The sequence below is a fragment of the Pezoporus flaviventris genome, unplaced genomic scaffold (genome assembly GCF_033815535.1).
Source record: "Pezoporus flaviventris isolate CSIRO_AGI_PZ_B2104156 unplaced genomic scaffold, CSIRO_AGI_Pfla_v1 ptg000006l, whole genome shotgun sequence".
NCBI lineage: Eukaryota > Metazoa > Chordata > Aves > Psittaciformes > Psittacidae > Pezoporus > Pezoporus flaviventris.
The window spans coordinates 15,582,614-15,604,128 of record NW_026892554.1 but is presented as its reverse complement, the minus strand read 5'-3'; the positions used below and the strand labels follow the sequence as shown (position 1 = coordinate 15,604,128).

The 21,515-nt window shown below is 37.4% G+C and overlaps 1 protein-coding gene across 6 annotated transcripts in view; it reads left to right on the top strand.

The window, feature by feature from the left end:
- The window catches only part of THSD4 (thrombospondin type 1 domain containing 4), a 317,127-nt gene that overhangs the window by 252,972 nt on the left and 42,640 nt on the right, over window positions 1-21,515 (top strand). For all 6 annotated transcript variants that reach the window (XR_009742235.1, XM_061447099.1, XM_061447101.1 and 3 more), the window contains one exon: window positions 4,655-4,859. Coding sequence is in view for 5 of the 6 variants with exons in the window: in XM_061447099.1 (XP_061303083.1) it covers window positions 4,655-4,859 (205 nt within the window). In the remaining variant the exon portion in view is untranslated. The remainder of the gene's footprint in view (window positions 1-4,654; window positions 4,860-21,515) is intronic.

Genomic DNA, 21,515 nt, shown 5'->3' with positions numbered 1-21,515 from the left:
ATACACCATCTTTTACCACGATTGCACTACAAGGTAGCTAAAAAAAAAAGAGATCCAGTGTCCACTAGAGATACATCATGAGGAGGTCTGGGCTACTCAAAGGAAGGAGTTGGACACACTGAGTGTAACTGAGCACTGGTGAGAAAATCAAACACCAGCTTTTGTTGCTGAGCAGCTTTATGCTGTGACTGACTTCATCCCTGAATGTTTTTTGAATGGGAAGGAGAAAGAAGAATCCATTTAGAGACTGAGGAGGAAAACCAAGGAATGCCTGTAAAGGTGTAAGGCAGAGTACTTTCTAAATATGTAATGGATCAGACTTGTGTTGTCTGGTAACTTCTCCTGAGTCACGAATCAAAGGAATATGTTAGGAGTAAAGGTGTCTGGTAATTTGACAAGCTCTTTTATGCTGTAACCCCAGATGTCCCTCTGTGAAAGTGGCTTAATAACAGTAATTCATGCAATGGCATGAAGTAGCTCATGTAATTTTTAATTGTCAATAATTTATGCTGTGTTATCTGTATGCAGTTTTTTAAGAGCTTTTATTTGCTATGTTCCTGCCCAAAGGCCTTTCAATTCTGAATGACAGTCTGACTGCCAGCAAATGAGTTCCTCACCAAATGTATACTGTTCTCTTGCATTGGGTAGGTCAGAAAAAGGCACACTGCATGAAAACATTCCGGTGTTGAACTTATATATAAAGCAGAGCTCTCTGTATAAGTGAACTTACATTGGTGCTCAGAATTTGCTTATAGGAGTGAGAAAATGGAAAAGCTGATATATCCCAAAGCCACTAAATAAAATTCAACCATGTTAATGCAATAAAAACTTTGCAGTATATGTTTGACGAATCATGGAATAGTGGACATTGCAAAATACAGTTGTTGAATTAATTTATTCTGATTTCCTCTATTGTGGGATTTCCAAATCATGTCTGTTTAAAAAATTACAGCATCTCTAAGACCAAAATGCTGTTAACTAGAAATGAGAGTGAAGATTTAACAAGAGAATAAATGCCTTGTCTGTCTTGAACAAGATGCACAAAGGAAACAAATAGTATGTTTGGGAAAAGCGAGTGTCTTTTAAATATCTCCCAGTTATCTGCTTAAGCATTTAAGGTGAGCAATTAAAATAAACCAAAGTCAAAAAACGCCCAACAGTATTTGCTTTACAAATACATTAAGTTGAGCAAATATTAGGAGGATGACATTCACAAAGAAGAAACTGCAGTTTAATTAGCTTGTGTCTGGGCTCTCTTAGCTTTCCTCTGTGTCTTCTTCCCCTTTACAGTATTCTCTGTAAACACAAATGACCATGCACATGTTCAAAAACATTACTAAGCTATGGTAACTAGATCAGGCTATATTCTGTATCCATTTGAAATGAAGCATATGAAAGAAAAGAAAAGAAAAAAAACCCACTGTTGAATTAGTGCTCTTAAGAATGTAAGTAGTATATCAACAAGCAGTGACAGCAGGGAGGTGATGATCAGTTCTCTCACACACACATACACACACACCCCAATGCAGTGAGAAAGTGTTGCTTATAGCATAAAAAGTGTCAAAATGAATAATACCAGATGTATGCAATGATATGTTCTCAGGATCAAGAAGAGCACCAAGAGGAGAAGCTTTATGGATGTTAGATGGCTGTTCCTCCAAAGGCCACTTTCAGCTGCAAAGATTCTTACAGATGTCAGTGAACTTAAGTTAAAATATATATAGCATATTCTGAACTTTAAGTACTGGAAGGAGACTTCTGATAAAGTATTTGTCAATGTTTTGTCTGTAAATTAGAATAGGGAAATATTGTTCATTGTACGTTTGAAGAAGCAGAAAATACAAGTTATTAGAAGAGCATTAGAAATGTAGTTAAGCTGCTATTGAAATGTCATTCCTGCAGGTCAGTGTTCTATAACTGGAGTCTAGTTAATAAATCAGCTGATGCACAAACCAGAAAGAAATTAGTCTCACATTCCCATAGCTGTGTTGGCCCTACAGTGCTAGGGAAAATGAGACTTTTTTCTGGTTTCTGCATCAACAGAGTTTCTAGCTTGGTTCTGCATGCAAAACAATTTTCTTGGAGTGACGCATCAATAGCAGCTTTAAGTTTGGATACAGGAAACCAAGTAAAATAGTGCTATAATGGAGGCATGGTCTGGGATTTACGTCTGGAAGGAATTTTGGGTTCTCCCACAGACCTCCAGTGTGACTGCAGGTTGTTCTAGCAATCTTACTCTTTCAGATTTAAAAACAATCTGAAAAGGCAGCTGCTCATTCACCCCCTTCTGACCGTGACCGTGGGTGATTTAATTTGTGGCTCTTGAACAGCTCAATCACTGGTTGGGTCTTTGTTGTGAGTGGTGGTGGACTGTGGTGTTCGGAGGGTGGCTTGATAGCTGTATCTCTATGTGTGGGCTGTAGGGTCTTCTTTGTCAGAAATTCTGGGGTTTTCTGTGTTTCTGGTATTCTGCTGTGGGATATGGTGTTGCGATATCTCATGGTGCTAGGTGGGTCAGCTGTGCCATGTTTTTACAGGGCTTGGGGGAATGTCTTGTCACTAATGCCTAGGTGCAGTGATGCCTGTAACCACAAGCCCTGACTCAGGCATTTCTGTGCTTTGCACAAATAAAACCATTTTTTATTCTGAGAAACACAGAGTTTTTAATTATATGCAGTTACTTTTCTGCTTTTTAGTAACTTAAAGATAGTGCTGTCATATTCAAGTATCTGCTGCTTGTCTTGAAAGTGTCTCTTGAGGATCTGGAGCATCCCCTCTAGCCAACTCAAATTGAAACTTGTATTCTTGAAGTAAATACCATGCAGTTTGTCTGTATGCTGTTTAGCTGCCAACCATTCCAGCTGCTTGTGCACGTGCAGTCACAAATTCCTACTTATCCCCAGGCTATACTTAGGCCATAAGCAGTATAAAAATTCCAGGACATCAAATCTCTTCCTTGGCTTGCTGATGGAGTGCTTTGTATGTTGTGCTAAAACAGAAGCTGATTTATAGATAAGTTGTTTTTTAATGAAACTGTTATAAAGATATACAGCAGCATTGGTTTTGTAAAAATGTAGTTATATTTGTGGTCAGTGAAGAAGTCTCTAATTTAGCATCCCTGCTATTGGGAAGCTTTTTTATGCATTGTACAAATGGCTACCTCAGCTAAGTGAGGTAAGTGTCCTGGGGCAACAGTCTGTATGTGATGTGCAATTTCAGTTGTGTCCATTTCATTACTGGTTGAATTAAGAGAACATCTTCCTTCTGATGTGCAAGGTTTGGGAGTAAAAACATCAGACTATATGGAGAAGTTATATGACATGGCAAGAAAAGCCATAGGAAGCTGTTTATTAAAACGAGGGTGAAGAAGGTCAAAGATGACTCTTAGCAGCAGAACCATGAATAATGTAGAGCAGGGGTTAGTTAGAAAGTTAAGGCTCCAGCATGTGATAGAATGACCAAGAAGGATGGGGGAATTGTCTTGTTGTTTACATGCTTTTAGGACCTTTAAACTTTAAGTGGCTCTAATTTTCCCTTTATCTGATAAGAACCTTGGCTTTTTCTTCTATTAAATTGTTGCTGTATTTCTAGCTCAGTACAACATCTTTCTTGACTTTCAGCTTTAGTGTGCTCATAGATTTTGGAAATGGTATCTTTGTGCTTGAACAAACAATTTTTTGGTAGACCCGGATTTATTCAGGTAGACCTGCATTAATTTTGTCTATTTTGAATGTTTTCCATCAAATCACTGCATTTCAGAAAATATGTGATAAGTTTCTGTTCTACTGGCTCATTTCATTCTTACCTGAAAGAGAACGATAAGTTCTGGTTTGCATGAGCCATTTAATATAGGTAGATGATAAGTGTTCATTATAAATATAAAGTCTGTAAATACCAGCCAGCGTGGTCAACAAACAGAAATGTTTCTGTAAAAGAAGAGAGTCTTTACAGTATGTACACTTTTAAAATGCAGTAAAATAGAATTACTTATTTTTCTTATTTGTGTCAAATCTTTAACATTTTTCTACCTTTTAATATACATTATTTTAAATTATTTTTTTATTGTTTTACAATATCTTGTCCAAGTGGCTGTTACAGAGTGAGTTGAAGATTTTCTGCTCGTTAAGGTGGAGAATCACTTCTATAACTTTCTAGATGCAGTATAAAGACTTTCTAGAAGCCTCTTTTGGTGAGAATAGGCTCAGTGCTCAATTTGAGAGGAGATTAAAAGGGCATTTATATATAAAGTAGTTATGGTTTTGTGAAAAACCCAATTTGGGTTATAACAAAATCATAGCTCATCACCTCTTTTCTCACTAGCAGGTACAGGAACTATGTTGTTAAGAGATTCTTTCAGCTGAGGAGAGTGTAATCAGCAATGATCAATGCATTAGTGTTCTTCAGTGTGTTCTCATATTTTTGGTAACAGGCTGTAAAAACCCTTTGGCTAGCTTGAAATCCCCAAGTCTGTGAGCCCTTTGTTTTTTATTGCCTTTTTCCATGCAGAAGAACAAGGGAAGAAGCTGCTGAAATGCTGAATCACAAAATCGTTTCAGGATTGAATGTTCTCTGAAAGTCAAACTGTTCTCAGTTGTTATGTCCAAAGTCTGCAGCTGTAAGATCTTGGAAAAAGAAATCTTACTTTATTTTGCAGAGCATTGGCTGTGACGACTATCTGGGTTCAGACAAGGTGATTGACAAGTGTGGAATATGTGGAGGGGACAACACTGCTTGCAAGGTTGTGTCTGGAGTTTTCAAACACACGCTAACAAATCTTGGCTACCACAAGATAGTGGAAATTCCTGAAGGAGCTACTAAAATCAACATTACTGAGATGTCAAAGAGCAACAACTATTTGGGTAAGTTGCATCTCAGTGAATAAAGCATTCTTTGTGTGCTGCTGCAACTGGGTGGAGGTCATGCCAGGAAAGGCATTCTACGCAGTGTGAAAGAGATGTCAAGATGTTCTTGACATCTCCAGAAGAGAGAAAGAAAATAAATCATGAAACAGGCATTTCAATCAGAACGAACTGGCAGTTTAGAATTCTGGCTTGATCTTGCACGACCAGTACCATAGACCTGTTACCATCTCTTTCCCTGTCCATCTGACTTGGCTTTGGTGTTTCCTGTTAGCTGATTCCGCTCTGGTGATTCCACTTCCCGTATCATTAACCTTCTCTGAGCAGTCAAGAATCCAGCCACGTAGCATGCTTATATGTAACGTGTATCAAGCCTGTTTGAAGAGAAGAACCTCTTCCGACTGCTTAAAAATTTCAGTTCTTTTAAAGCGTAAGTGTATCAAAATTACATTGAGATAGTGTGATACTGAGGTGGTATCTGCAGAATGAAAGGTTATTCTGAGGCAGGTACTTAATTCAAACCATAGAGAATCCTGAAATAGTTATATTAACATCTGGCTAGCGTGCTGCAAATTAGAGATCATGTGGAATTTCTGCAAATCTGTGTGTTTTGTGTGCATTTCTGAACACAACAGTTACAGCATTAACATAAATGTGGTTACAACATTCCCTATTGTAACCTCTCATGTTCCTAGGTTACAAAGTCCTTAGTGTGCCTACATTTGTGCTTTTGTTTTGGAGCTAATTCTGCTGAGTGGACTGGAGAGAGAAGAGTTGGTTAAGATTGGTAAAACCTGCCCCTCTCTCTTTTCTCGTTACCTATCAGTCTATCGTTAGATCTGTCTTAAAAATAACAGAGCTGCATGAGGCCTCTCTTGCTACCTTGGTGTAATTATTACTAGTACTGTGTAGCTGTACTGTTTCAAATCCCAGTACTCCTGTTAGACAGCTGCTTTGTGTCATTTCTAGCTGGTAAGCATCTCAACTACTGCTCATGTTTAAGGAAGGAAAGTGCTCATTATTGAATTGCTTCTCTTTTCTGCTTTCTTGTCCTTCATTCCTGCTAGAGCTGTAACTAGTTCTACTGAAACGTTTATGATGGGAAACAGTCTGAACTGTAATGTGAGCGCCATAATTTTACCGAAAAAGTGACTCTTCAAACAGTCCAAGAAAAACAAATGTGCTGGACCTGTTATAGTGTGCTCTTATCAGTTCTAATTTGTCTTGGTTTCATCCAGATGTGGTTTTGATATGCTAGATACACCTGTGTACACTAGCATTCATTTCTTCATGTGAGCAATTTATACAGCATCCAACAATACTGAATTTTTGATGATGAAATAGAACAGTAATTCTGTCTAAAGAGCTTTCACAGATGCTTGTACATACTATAGAAAATGGGTGAGAACACAGTTCACTTGGCAGGACAGTGGAAGTAGCCATGTTACTAATACATAAAATCATGGAGTTGAATATAATTTTTCTGTCAGATTTACAGAAAAATGTCCTTAACATATTAAAATGTCCTGAACCACTTGAACAGTTTTGGAAAGGGCAGGACAGAAAAGGACATTTAAGCATTTTTTTGCTTAAAAATAACCAGGCTGTTGGCATGTATGGGAAAGTGGCAACGTTTCTCTTTCCCATGCTACTACTTATCTCTTTATCCCCTGAGCTTCATATGTTACATTTTAAAGCTGTTGATATGGATTTAGTCTGCTAAATTTGTCGGCTCCATCCTCTGTTAGGAATTCTTGAGGTTGTAGTTCCAGCTAGAAGAGCTCCAGTCTCTCTACTTACACTTGGTTTATTGAGGCAGGTAAGTTGCACCAGGACAGAAATGAACATGTTCTAACAGAGCAGAAAACTGCAACTAAAGAAAGGTTTATCAAGCACTTTGCTGCACAAGTGTAATGGTAAGTGGGAGGTGTTTTTTTAACATATCGGTACTCACAAATTTCTCACTGATAAAACAGCACTCAGTATTCAGACATGCACATTTTTATAGAGCACATAACAATAGCAGAGCTGGGAAGCTTGAAAACTCAGATCTGGTGTTTACTGTTTTCCCCATATTTATAAGCCGAAAGAAGTCTTGAACTTTAAAAATAATTTAAAAGTCCCTTAAACTCATTCTTATGCTGCAGCTGCAGCAGCAACAACAGCAAAGCCAACCCAGCAGCCATTCCTTTGGTCATGTAGTTGAGTGCTTTGCAAAATGGAAGTTTCAGGTCCCTATTCTGTCATAGTCCAGCTGTAGCCATCAGAGCTGCTTGTAAACAACACTCTTGGTGCAAGGCATGTAAGCTAGTTGCTTTTGCTTTTCCTGACATTTTGCACATCTTATGGTTTCTTCAGTGCAAAATTGTAAGTCAGCTCGAGGTCACTGAAGTTGTTTTGGAAGATGAGAGCAGATGTTTCTGGGTATCTGAGTTATCCTGCTTCTATTTGTTCAGGAGACTGTCTTCAGTTTTCATGTGTTTTCACTAAACAATTTTTACAAAGCTCCACACCTTTTCACTGCTTTGTCAAAAGTACCAAGCAAGTAAGCAGTCAGGAAAGTGTGTTTTCACAGGGAGGTATTTCTGTAAAATCAAGAAGTGTTGGAAAAAGCAGGCAAGAATGTGACATTTCTTACTCAAAGAGTTTCAAACTTGATCAAGTCATCCAGACTTTTGGATGCTTCTCCATACTGCTTTTGTAGTAATCAGTTGCTCATTGCTGCAAAGCCTATGACCATCATAAAAAAGCATATTTCTAATTATGATGCTTAATCTGATGGTAGCTTATTAAGGCTTGCTAATTCTAAGTACTGCGATTTTGTTCTTTGCACGCAAGTTTGAGTGCAGAACAGAATTTATAAGCTCTTGTTACTTCGACACTTCTGTTAAAAGAAAAAAACATGGCAGTGGTATATGAAGCTTTTAGTGTTTCTGGAACGTGTCATTATCAGGGTAATCTGAATACCCATTAGATTAGACTGTTTTGGTGTTGGTTCAACCAGTTGTTCGTGTAACTTTATAACTAACTTTTCACAAAGCCCACAAAACCATCAATTTCTTGTGCATTTAGCGACCTATACTATTTTACTTCTGTATACCTTAAAAGCTTTCAGCAATGTTGTTTCTGGTTTCTTCTGCTTATGTTTTGTTTCTTTTTTAGGTGTTCTATTTTTGAATGAGTGAATTTCATATGGCACAAACACAATCTTTCCCCTGCCTTTCCTCCTGCCCATGCGCATGTTTTCCATTTAGGTTTTCCATTTCTTGAAGATCTTTAGGAAGAGTGTCGATCTGATAAAGAAAAATACTCAAATTGAGAATGGCCTGTAACATTAACTGGTGTTTCTTAGGGAGCCAAGCTGAACTACCTCGAATGGAGCCATAAGACAGATCAGAAATTCCCCAGGAAACATCTTGTACTTTTTCTTGTGTGTGTTTGGAAAGAAAGCAGTCCAGTTTTAGACTGCTAAATAATACCTATTAACTATCAATAATGTATTGGTATGTATATTTAGTATATGTTTTTACAGTAAGAAGCAAAAGCTGCGTATTACAATTCAGGTTTAGACTCTAAAAAATGTAAACAAGGGTATAGGCTGTACAGTCTTGAGCTATTCATGGAATGACTTCTCCAAGTAGTTTTCAGCCATATTTTCTTACTGGCTGATGTGTTAGACCTTTCGGCAACAGAACTGCTGACCTTGGACAGACTTTTCCATTGGCAGAGCACTTCTGTCACATGCTTTTGTACAGAAAAAAGACAAAGACATATTTTTTATCCCAATGGTAATCATCATCTGGCCAGTTCTCATACACTGAAGTGGGAAGCTTGCCACTGAATTAACTAGGGCCATAATATCTTAAGTGGGACCAGTATGTTACAGCACTTACGCTGAAAAACATGTGGTTTTGAGTATAAATGCTTGAACATATTTGGGATTGGGATTTGGGATAATGACAAAATTTTGAAGCCAATTGACTTCAATCTGAAATGATTTGAAAGGTGCTTTTTTGCATGTTGGGTCTTAAGAACCTAATTCAAAGAACCTGGTTGTTATCTGTATCCTCAAAAGCAAGATAATCTGATGGGAAAGAGGTATCAATAGTAAAAGTTGAAATTTACCTTAAGAGTGAAAGATACAATTGTTGAAAATGTCTTAGTTCTGAAATACATTTACCATGTGTAATGAGCTTACTTTAATTGGAAAGAAGCTGGAGATGTTCTGTAACTCAAGCAACAGTTTGTTTCTAGATCAGTTGTCTGAATCTGGAGTCATAACATTCTCCAAATGATACCAGACATACTACCATTGCTGGCAGTGGAGGTTAGTGAGATATCGTATGAAATGGAAGGTATATACATTAGAATTTTGGCAAGTCCCTTAACATTTTGTGCCTTACCTCAATACTGTTCATTACAAAGCGTATACAGGTACTATTCGTCATGCAAAGATGTTTCACAGTGAAATTTATTTCATTGCTAATTCTAAAGTATTTTTACAGTTCCTCCAGGGAATATGTTATCTATTTCAGTTTTGGTGGGATTAAGTTATTTCAGCCTAAATGAGATAGGAAGATCCTTGGCTCTAATCAATTTACCCTGCTTTCTGTAAAATGATACTTTGCTATTCTATTGTCCTCTATTAGCACATGCCAGGATACAGTATTTGTGATTAAGAGAAGAGTTACACATTAATACTTAAAAACCAAAACAAAACCCAGCTAAAGTCCAAAAGATGTTAATAGCATTCTTGTGAATATTGGTCTGCCTGGACATGAATATGGATTTAAGGAATTTGTCAAAGAAAGCAGTGGCTGATGCTAAAAGGGCTGTGAAAGAGTTTTCTAAAAACCATTTTGATTCAGTATTCCCTGCAGCAGATAACATTGAAACAGTATGTTTCAGGCTGAAATATTGTTAGCAGCTCTGGAGCTTAAAACAACATTTTGAGATCAGTTTAGAGACTCAAATTTACAGAAAACCAAGGAGTTAGATGAGAATACTGGCAGGCAATTTAGAAGATAAACATTGTTAGAAGCGCTGCTGTATCACTGTGGTCACATGAAAAGTTTTATAATATAGATTAGAAATTAACTCATTGATTTCCTTCATGTGGTGCTGATTATATCCGTTAATAAGCTTTAAAATACATTTTATTAATGTGCTTTAAATTGCTTTTTAAACTTGCTTTTAATATTTTTTTTTTTTAATTCTTACACAAGATTAAGGGTTTCTGTGCAAAGTAACTGCAACAGATACTACTTAGTAATATGGAGAAGAGATGATATGTGTTTGATTTTTCAGGGCTTAGAATGAATATACAAGATTATGCCAGAGGAGGAGAGTTCTTCTGTTTTCTCAGCTACTTTATATACAAAGGATCTGCTTATAGTTAACTTCTGTTGCAGTGCTTGGGTGTGTGTTAGGTTCAGTGGCTGTCCCAAAGAAGCTGTGAGAGCTATCAGTGCTCCATTTACAATTCTTACATTTCCATTTAGAAACAATATCTGCAATTTTTTCAATTGAGTTTATGAAGTGCTGCAAGCCAAAACTATGCTATTATGTGCATTTTTTGTGATGGACTTGTGAAACGCCCACAAGGACCTCAAAATTGTATTTCTTATGATATATTATTCATTGAGTGCATCCGTATATGAGCTAGTCTGTGCATTAGAGTTGGAGTGTCTCTCTTACATGTACAGCTTTACATGCATTACTTATAAACTATGTAATTACAATATCTGGGTTAGTATAACTGGGTTTTTTACCTTTTGTCCTTGATCCTCTTGTCTGTTCTCTGCTGGAGTTAAACAACAAAGACATTTTTTCATACAGATGACAATATGCTCCAAACTGTGAAGAAAAGGTCTAAGGAATCACTTCTTAAATAAACTGAAATTAAACACAGCAAGTTCAAGCTATAAGGAAATTCCAGAGTACATTATTAATATCTGAAGAGGCAGCTAGAATGTCTGCATAAACTCAAGCAGGACATTTTGAATAATGTTGCTAAAGTACACTTTTTATGATGAGCATGGGTTTTCTCTGTTAAAAAGTCACAGCTAGGATGAAGTGTTCACTGTGTTATGTTTTAAGAGTCGTTGTACTTCTGTATACTAACTGTATTCTTGATTATATTCCTTTGCTTAAACAATCCCTTCCTAAAGGAAGTATTAGTTTACAGGACAGTTGGGATTACTGCTTATGCTTTTTAGCTGCAGGTGTATGTGTGTGTGTGTGTTGTCATGTGAGTTAGTTCATTCTGGGATTTGGAAAGCCTTTTCTGTGGTGGTGCTACGTAAATATCTAGGAGACACAATACTGGGGAGCGTGTAGGATATTTCACTTCTAAAAGCCTTAATAAGGTTATGAGTTTTGAAAACTATGAGCTAATCATCGAATTTAAAAGAACAAAACCAGAAAAATCCAGGATTTAAGAATCATGGTGGAACAGCTTCATGTAATGCATAGGATGGGAGGCAGTCTAAAATCCAGCACTAACACTCCTGAAGCTGTAAAAAGGGGGTCACTTACGACCTGAATCAGTGCCACTTAAAGTCCTTGCAAGTTATGTCACTATTTGGCCATTGGAGTTCAGCCTCTAAAGTGTTCGAGGATCTGTATCCTCACTGTATCCTCAGTGTCTGAGGATCATGCATGTGCAGATAAATTACTGAGAATAAAGACAGACACAAGGTTGCTTCTAATACAAGTGTTAAAAACAAGTAGAAGACAGTATGTTAAGACAGTTAGAAATTGTGCAGTAGCTCTTTTTAACACTTCTTACCTGATGTTTGTTGCTGTGATGCCTGGGTCTTCATGTACGCACACCTACATTTACATGTCCTTTGAATTATTCTCCTTAAAATAGTTTCAAATTTGTTTTCTGCAGGGAGAGTTTCTTTCACTAAAGAAATGTTCATCTTGTAGCCAGTATGTATTACTTGGCTAGGGTGATCACTTACTAAAACCCTTGAAGTTCTTAAGACTTTGGATGAAATTCAACCCTGGTGTTAATGAATTCAACTCCACTGAATTCAAGTTGCATGAGAGTCTTACCTAGTCTAATGACCTGTAGTTGAACCAGAATATATCTAGGACATGATTCTTTGCCGACCATGTATTTTTTCAATACTGGTGTGGCTTAAATAATTACATTTTAGAGTTTCTGGCAAGTTTATCTTATTATAGTAAATTCCAAGGTGACCTTTTCCCTTCTGGCTTCATTAAGCAGCCAGCTAATACCTAACTCTGTATAGGGGTCTGTAGGGTTCCAGGCACATTTTGAGGACATGGAAAAGAAATGCCTTCTCAAAGGCTGGTTTATTCTCCTTTATATGTTAAGTGGCAGATCTTTTACTCATGTGGGTGATGGGAAGTACTGGTTAAGCCTGAATGTATATATAATATATATATATATATAATTTCTGTATCACAGCTTTCCACCACTGTTTCGCAAAACCGACTTCTGCATGTCGGTTGCTGGTGTTTTCACTTAAGGGCTTCTAAATGCAATTCTCCTTTCTTGCTAATTGTGGAAGATCTGCTGAGAGAGAGCCCTAAGTTGGGGTGCTGAGCAAGAAGCCTGGCCTGGGACAGTGGTGGCTTTCCATTCGGCCTGAATCTCAAGGAGAGTTCTCCGTGTTACTGATTTTTGCAGGCAAACAGCTTCCTGGCCTTTCTTTTTTTTTCCCCCTCTGCATCTTGAAGAAGAATCTGAATATATCTTTCCAGCCCCCATTGGCTAGGGTTTTACTTTGCTCGTTGATGACAGCAGTTATGACCAGTTTTGGAACTTGTAGAAATCATGTTTTCATTTCCTGTGTTTCCTAGTACTGTCATCATTTGACAGAGGTGGTGTCGGGTTTTTTCTACCATTTGTTTGTAAGCAGTGTTCTTATAAAAACAGCTATCAATACAGCAGTGCACCAGCTGAGGCCTGCTATTGCTTTGATGATCTGCCCTGCAAATACATCATTTGAACAATAGCTACCAGCAGTGAGTCCCATTGAGGTGCTTGTTTCATAAGTTCTGTATTAATTTTTTTTCTCATCCTCTTGAAATATGGAAAGGTTGTTTTGAAAGGAAAGGAAAGGGATAAAATATGCAAAATAGTGAGAAGGCACTCAGGCTGGTTGTTCAGTTTGACTTGTAAAACACCCAGGATTCTGGTTGCTTATACGACTTTGCAACCCCCTTTGGCCTGGAAGCCTCAGGAAAACTGACTGCATATTTTAAATATTTTCTGCTTCTTGTCAGACCCCAAAATCTTTAATTGTAGCCTTTCTCACCATGTTTTGATTATACTTCTGTTTCCAGTTATGAGCAGAACCGAAGAACTTGACTGCCAAATTTCAAAGAAAATTCATTAAAAAATGAAAGAGGTGGGCTGTTTGAACAGTTTTTGCTAATCTGAACCCAATTAATGTGAACTTCTTAGATCTCAAATCTTTAAGTTATTGTCCTAGTTGATGACCAAACCATCAAGTAGTTCATATGAAAATACTTGTTTGAACATTGTAGTGTACAGTGTTTGGAATATCAACACGTGGTTCAAGGCTTCTTAAAAAATCTAAGCTCTTCTGAACGGTATATGTTAATTGAGCATCTTACAATGCATACCTTTCATGGCACTGACCAATATTTGGTAACATCGATTCTCCTCTCACTAATGCTGCTGACTTTTTGCTTGCACTCCGGTCTTCATTTGTCTCTAAGATGGCCAACAAGGGACCATTTATGGAAATGTCATGTACTCTCTGGAAGTCATTTGCTTTCTGAGTTGATTAAAGTCCCTCGTATGTAATCTGTTGCTTAGTTGTCTTAAAGTAAAAACTACGTTAACTAAGGATATTCCTTTACTTAAAGTTTTGACCAGGGTGTAATGATCTTAGCTTGTTAGTCATGGGTCTGATACTATACTTTCCTCTTCTTACTTATTACAAAATTTCATTCAAAATGAATTTTACACTCCGACAGCTATACATAAAGAATGACAAGTGTCAGTCCAGATGCATAAACTATCCATAGGCAAATTCCTGAATCACGTGAAGACACATTTCTTCCTTTTCTTGCCAAAAGGAGAGGTTGTTACTAATTTAAATAGTTGTTCAAATGCTACACAACAAAACCATTATATTTGGTTGGGAACCTGGTTTCAATTGTTGCAGATATTCCTGTACAGCATTCTTTGATTCACTAATCTTATTTTATTCTGAGCAGAATTCTCTTTTGGATAGTGAAAACCCTTTCTTTGTTCCTTAAGTGTCCCTTGATCAGGTCAGATAGGATGCGTTCTTACAGCTTTGACTGATTCTGTAAAAGAAACTTCTTTTTCTTTTTTCCCTGTTGCTTCTCTTATTTGCCTTTGAACTTCTCAGTTTCAGCAGTTTTGTTTCTTACCCTTTTTAAAATCTCTTTTAGTAAAATAATCACCCAGTAGAAATTCTACATGATTAGTGGCTTCATGGTTGGATCCATAAAGGGATTTCATCTGCAGAGAATATTTTTATATTGCAGTATTAAATTCCAAAAGAAATCCAAGTCTTTTCTGATATGCAATATATATAGGGATTTAAAACTTGATTCATAGACTGTGTGATTAAGTTAGTCAAGGGAGATTAAACTTTATCCTTTATTTCTTAACTTGCCCGGTATCTTTGTTTTCTATCCAATATTACTTCACTTTGTGTCAGAAACGTTTGGGTACGTAGAAGCGTTACAGACCCAGTCTTCCTTTCATATTTGTACCTATGGCAGCAGTAGTTACCCCACGGTCATGGCTCCATTTATTTTATATATCTGTGTTAGAATCAAACTTCTGTAGTTCTAAAAACTTTGGTAGTGTCACTGAGAGATCTGGGTCAGGTGAATGTCTGCTCTGGGATTATGAACTGACTTTCACTGAGCTCCTTGGCAAAGGTCACCAGCTCTCACTGCTAACCTAGACATGGTTTAGGGACCCTGAGCTAGAAAAACTGAATATCTATTGACCACAGCTAACCACAAAATGCTAATAAGGGTTTTATTAAGGGCATGATAGTCCAGCATCAGCTAATCTCTGTTCAGAAGTTAATACTTAGTCCATCTCATTCACCTATGTTCACCTGCACCAGCACTTATACCAGAGAAAATACTACACAGCTCTGAGTCTGCATGCAGTCAGTCAGCATAACTGCTATGGCATGAGACTACAGCTGCTTCCTCCACATCTATAAAACTCTATCTGTAACTGGTACAGAGGAAGGAACATCTGAGTGTAACCTGTGAGGATTGTAACGTAAGGATTCTGTGTAGTAGTTTCACTGAAATTACATGAGGTAAACCTCAGGGAGGACCAAGAGCAGGGCTGTTTGTTGAGCAGGAGGACTCAAACCAAGGCATGAGCATATTTAAATGATAAGCAATACCAGAGCTTTGGAAAACTTGGAAAAGAAATACATTTTTATTGGCAAAACCAGGCCCCATCATCTGTCTTGTAAATTGCTTGTAAGGACCTAAGGCAACAACATCTTAGTGTATAACATGCCTGCAGATGTTCAGTCAGACTGTAGAATAAAGATTCCTTCAGTAAGTATAATTACAAGTTTACTGTTGAATTTCTGTCATAACATTTCATCATTCTCTTCTTGGTTTGTATGCCAGAGCACTGGCGGGATTGATTTTCCCAAAGTGTCTGGCAGAGCTAGAAGATGTTGTTATATATCCAGAGAAATACTTCCCTCTCATTTTTCTGTTGTTCTTACCAAGTAGTTTTATTTCCCCCTTCCTCAAGCCTAATTAATGCAGGGAAAGGCCAAGCTGAGGGGATTGGCTTGGGCTTAAACTTACATTATAAACAGACAATACATGTCTGCTTATAAAAGAAAACTGAGAAGCATGATGTAGTCTTAAATTTGTGTTAAGGGATTGTAACTTTCCAACATCATAATTTTCAGTTATATTTTAACAACGTGAACTTTTGAAACAGTCTCCAGTATCAGTTGAAAGAAGCATGTAGTCTTCAGAATTTAGTGGCTTCTTCAGCCTGTGTTTATTGACACAGTGAAAAATTAATTCTTCCCTTTTTTCTTCTAATAGCACATTAGTTCATTCCAGAAGCTTTTGAGTCTCTAGTTCAAAACAGTACTTCATGGATTATTTTGAAAATGTTCCTACAGTCCTAATGAGCAACAGACCTAGTTTATTATGAACTACCAGTGGTTAGTTCTATTAGAGGGAGATGTTGTGCATTGAAAAGGCAAAGTTTGTCAGTTACGTCTCAGCGTTCACTGGTTTATGAAATAGAGGATTCCTTCCTTCCATCCATCTTAGTGTGGGCTCAATTATGAGTGGATGTGCAGAAGACACAATTTTGGAGAATTGCAAAGCAAAATAGAGGATTTTATTCCATTCTGATAGTGTGTGAAGAAGTGTCACGTTTGTTATTTAGTGTGCTGCCATGAACCTTGAAGACAGTTTAATTTAAAATACATAAACATGGGAAACTTTATTAATGTGTTCAGATTAACCTTGAATTACCTTGCACTGATAGTGGCCATTTGGAGTGCTTCTTTACAACAAACTGCATGTGGTAGTTCACATGTCAGAAGAGGTGTGTACACAGAACCCAGGAGGAAGTATATTTGATGACCATACAACAAACAGAAGTAGTGTTTTCACAAGCTATTTTTTTTCACAAGCATCTTTGTTCTTTGCCTTTATTTATCTTCGGTTAATGGACTGTGAAATGAGCATACTAAAGAGTGGAACACAGTGTTACTGTAAAAACAGGCAATTATTTGAGAGATTCAGACACTTGAGAAAACAGCAATGTGACTTTCCGTATGCACCTTGGAAGATGAATGTTAGTTTGTATTTCTTGAGAATGAGGTGGATCTGCCGCCTTAGGATGTTTGATGTTCTGTCCTGCCAGAGTTGTGCTCCTGAGATTTTGTTGGCAAAAGTTGAAAGTTAAACTGAGAAATCAAATGAGAATTCTTAAAGTTCATTGCTCTCTGTTGTTTTCCAGAATGCGTGCTATGTCTTTAGTATCTACATTTCCATTGCATACACTTTTGAAGCAAAGGTAAAATCAAATTGAATAGTTTTTTTCTTACCTCGGAAGTCTGTAAAGAATCAGGAGGAAGAAACAAAGTGTGGAAAGGGATGTAGGCTTTTTTTTTTTTTTTTTTTTTTTTTTTTATTTCAATATCATCACTAATGCAGATGGAGCAACAGGAATTTAACACTTTTCTGGAGGTGAAGTGATGATGGCTCCTTCCAGTCTGCTAGCTTCATCACTTCTTTCAAGCAGAAATCAGTGGTAATATGGTCAGGATTCCAACAAAAATCAGGCATGTTGGAACGCTGCTAGGCTTCAGAATTAGTTAGATGAATATAGCATCTGCTCATACACAAGTCGTCTGTTGCTCCTTCATTCTGGTATACCTATGTCTTAAAATTGGTACAATATTATATATGTAGAGTCAAATTCCTGTTGAAGTTAGATTTTAACAAGAACTGATAACTTATGCATTGCCACCTGCCTGTGCTTTTTCTTTCCTCCTCCAGTATAAAGCAGCCATCCTATGGCTTTCTTCCCTTGAAAACCAGGAAACAGCTTTTAATGTCTGAGTTGCAGTTCTGACCTCTTCTTGTTCTCTCCTTCTAAGGCAGTTCAGTACCACCACTTTCAAGGGTGAAATTTCTGCTCTCCCTAGTGGTGCAGAATAATGGAATATCGGAACTCTTTAGGCCTGCATATGTGCTGACTCTGGCAACTGAAAACCTTAAAAATACACTATGTAGGTAAGGGTTTCAGGCAAATGTTAATGGTAACGTGTTTAATTGGTTTAAAGTGCTTAAGAGTCTGAAGTATAAATTCTGTTTTGGCATGTTGTACATCAGATAAATTATAGTAATCTTTTTCAGAGAATTGGGTTTCACAACAGAGATGAAACTGAGGGTGCTACCAAAGGCATTGAATATTTGCATCCCTAGCAGAAATGACAGTGGATTCAGTTAAATATTTAATTTGAACCTCATAATTGTCATGATGATCCAGCTTTCTCAGAGTCCAAGTGAATATAAGGAAAAAGTCCTAGAACTGATCTGAGGGAATGTGGTAGAGGGCCAGACCTTTCATCTTGTGCGTGGTTCAGCATGCAGAGTGCCTATAAGCAGAGCTGCCTAGGTTTCTTGGTCTTTGAAAGCCTCCAGACTTCAATAGATCATTAAGACGTTCCGGAAGTATTTCAAGACACTGCCTTTTAAATCAATAATAACAAGCAGTGTAGCTGTTTAAAATTTTAGCTGCTTAAAATGCTTAAAAACCATTCAGCACGGTAAATAGATGCAGAGGGAAGGTGGGAACAGTGACTAAAACTTCTTGCTGTGCAAGGCTGCCCTTCTTCACCTTCTTTCAGTGGTGTTTTCTGTTGAAATCCACTGGTGTATGGGTTTGTATTTCATATCTCCATCCAGAATTTGGCTGTTGAAACAAAAGCTCCTTGGTTCTTTAAGAAAATCGTCACAGAAAGTGCTTCTTATCTTCAAAGTCTTTTTCTGACATTAATTAATTGGATCCTCACAATCCCATCAGCAGGATAAGGAACAGCCTGAAAATGCCCATTAAGAAACCCCTACTGCAATGAACTGTATTAAACACTTCTGGAGCCTAGCTGGGTCAAGTGTTTTTTCTACTGCCCAAATAACTTTAAAAGTGTTTGAAGAGAAGTGCACAAAAATTAAAAACGCTTTTGAACTTTTGGCAGACTGCTATGCCTGTGTGCTTATGGATGTAAAAAAGCTGCTGTTCAAACAAGCAGGGGCAGATCCTCAGCAGCTTGTAAATTACAATGGTGCCATTGATTTCATTGGAACTGGACTACCTTAGATGGGCTGAAAGGCCTGGCTCTCTGCTTGGGAAGTAAAGCAATATGTAGTAACACCTGATTTGAATAAAAAGCTTTAAACTCTAACAATAATAATACTACTAATAGTAATAATGCCTATAATGAAGATACACTGGCAAACACATGGAATAGATTTTCTGTGAGGCATATTCAAAAGAAAGGCACATTAAATGAATGGAAAAGAAAGGCAAAACAAAATAAAATGATTGGTATGTGTGGATATATCCTAGTATGAAAATGGAAAATATTTTCTCTCTCCACTGAATTGCCAAAAATTCCTTTCTCTCTCAGATGACCATTATCCTAAACTGTGTCTGACAGTAAGTGATTGTAGAGGGCACCAGTATGTGTTTTAGTATTTAGGGTGGGGTTTATTTCTGTCTTCACTAAAGTTAATCAGAAAATGCTGTTAACCACTGAAGTTATTATGTGGATTTTTGATAGGATTATAAATGAAAAACATGCAATGTTGAAACTTACTGGACTTGGAGTACATGTGTATCAGTATCACCCGGAAGGATCTTTTATATTTAGTTCACTTTGTTAGTTCATGGTCAGATATTTTCCCTAGAAGTTATGGTCCATAAATAATGTAACCATGTGTAACCATGTATTCAGTTTGGAAGTAAAATAGTTGTTAATCAAGTAGGCTGTGAATTTAGGAGCTCTGAAACAGGGACTGATTCAAAGAAGACAGATACATATATCATACTGAAGCCTATGAAAGTCTTATTTATGTATTCTTTCCCACATATGCTTGGAAGAACATTAATTTAGTTCCTGATGGCAAAATAATTATATAGTTTGTTCCAGTGATAAGTAGTCTCTTCTGTTATCTATTCAGAATCTGGACTCCACTGTTTTATCTGTACTGCAAACAAAATACTGCCATTAATTAGCCAGACTTACTTCCCGATCTGGGGACAGACTCACAACTTGGACATCTGTTATTTGTTTTCTGTGTTTGCATGAAAAAGTTTGATTAGAGAAAATTTTTATTCTATTAACTTAATAGGTAGCTTGGGAATAAAGGACAATAATAGGATGAGAAGTGATGCACTGAAATGATTTGTATTTGGGGTAATCCTGTGCTGCTTTTCATGAAATAATTCAGTCATATTCTTTGTTGTCCTTGGACCTGTAAAAATCACCAAGAAAATGAGATTATTTCCAATTTTGTCATGTCTGTAGGTTTCTGGGCTTACCTCCAGATATCAGTTGTATGTTTCACATTGTTTGATAGTTTTGTCAAATAAATATCAAATCAGTTCAGTCCCAGAATATCTTTTTTACGTTTAAATGTGCAGACTGACATAAACAATAACATGTGTGAGACTGCCCTGAGCCTTATAGGCAGAAAAGAATGTATGAGAAAGTGGATACCAGTGCTGAGCTGACTTTCCAGCATTCCTCTGACCACCCAGCTTATTGTGACAGGGATTCATCTTCTGGTAAAGTGTTCTCAGGTAAGTGGAGACAGCCTTTCACTAGTGCATACATTATTTTTCTTTGCTAAAAGCCAAATACCTAGTAGGATCTGTAATAAATTAATGTTGGTTTAAGCTGAAGACCAAGGTTTACTACACTGTTGTCAGCTTTTATTAGAGAATAAGTGAAGAATTGAATGATTTTTCAGGGCTTTACAACAGCAGTGGAGCTAAGTCTGTCTGGTTTAATTTCTGGTCTGTGTCCTTACCATAACAGCCACTGAATTAGTCAAAGCTCCTGTATCCTTACCATAATGATGACTAAATAACCAAAGCCAATGTTCTTCCATCCATAATAGCCGCTGATCTCTTAACTCCTGATCTGTCTTTGGTCTAGCAATTTCAGTCTCCCTGTGAGTGCCCTGTGCAGATCTACCTTGTGTGCTGGCCCTGGTTCTAAACTCTGCATGTGCTGCTAGCCTGGCTGGCTGGCCGGCCAAGCAATGCAGAGAGCTGCGGGCTCAGGCTGCAACCTGCTTTTCAGGTGGCTTTCAGAAGGCTTTTAGATTTCTCTTCTATTCTGTTGTCAGCATTTGTTTAAATTTTGCATTTGAGACTTGCCTGAAATCAGACACTAGCTTTGAAAGCTCTCTAGAGAGTGGGAATGACAGACATTGAGCCAGAGGAATTCATGTCTAGGCTAGGGGACCCAGCAGTGCTTTGCAGCTCACAGATCTGTGTGATTTGGGTTACAGCATTCAACTTTACCACACAGAGCATCCAAAACTCTTGAGAAATTCCACTTGAAATTTGAAACAGTTTAGGAATATTCATTAGCTCCAGTTTTTCACTGTGAGGGATTAAAGCTATTTAGCAAGCAAAAGAAGCAGTTATAATTCTTTCTATTTCAGCTTTGGATACTCAGGAGATACAGTGCTATTTTTCTGCAGAGATATCCCAGTCTGCTGTTTTAACTTAACTGTCTTATGACTGTTCCATTTCTTAGCAATTGTCAGGAGTGAGAGAAGGTAGAGAAAATTTCTTGTTATGCCACCTGGAGAAAAGAGTGAGGTATTTGTACATTTGCATTTCACTAATCTGGCCCTTTTGACTGATGTAGTGTCTAGATTAGAAGATAATTCAATTGTACTTATCCACCCCTAGGATTTATGCCAAATGTGTGCCGAGTTTCTGTGCTGGGCTAACTAATGTGCATCTGAGCTGTGCCAGAAGGCTCAGCTATCATGTTCAGAGCCATTAGCAGTCAGTCCGATCAACTCCTGAAATACAAGAACCAGAGTCTAACTGAAATTATGTAACTAAGCCAAATA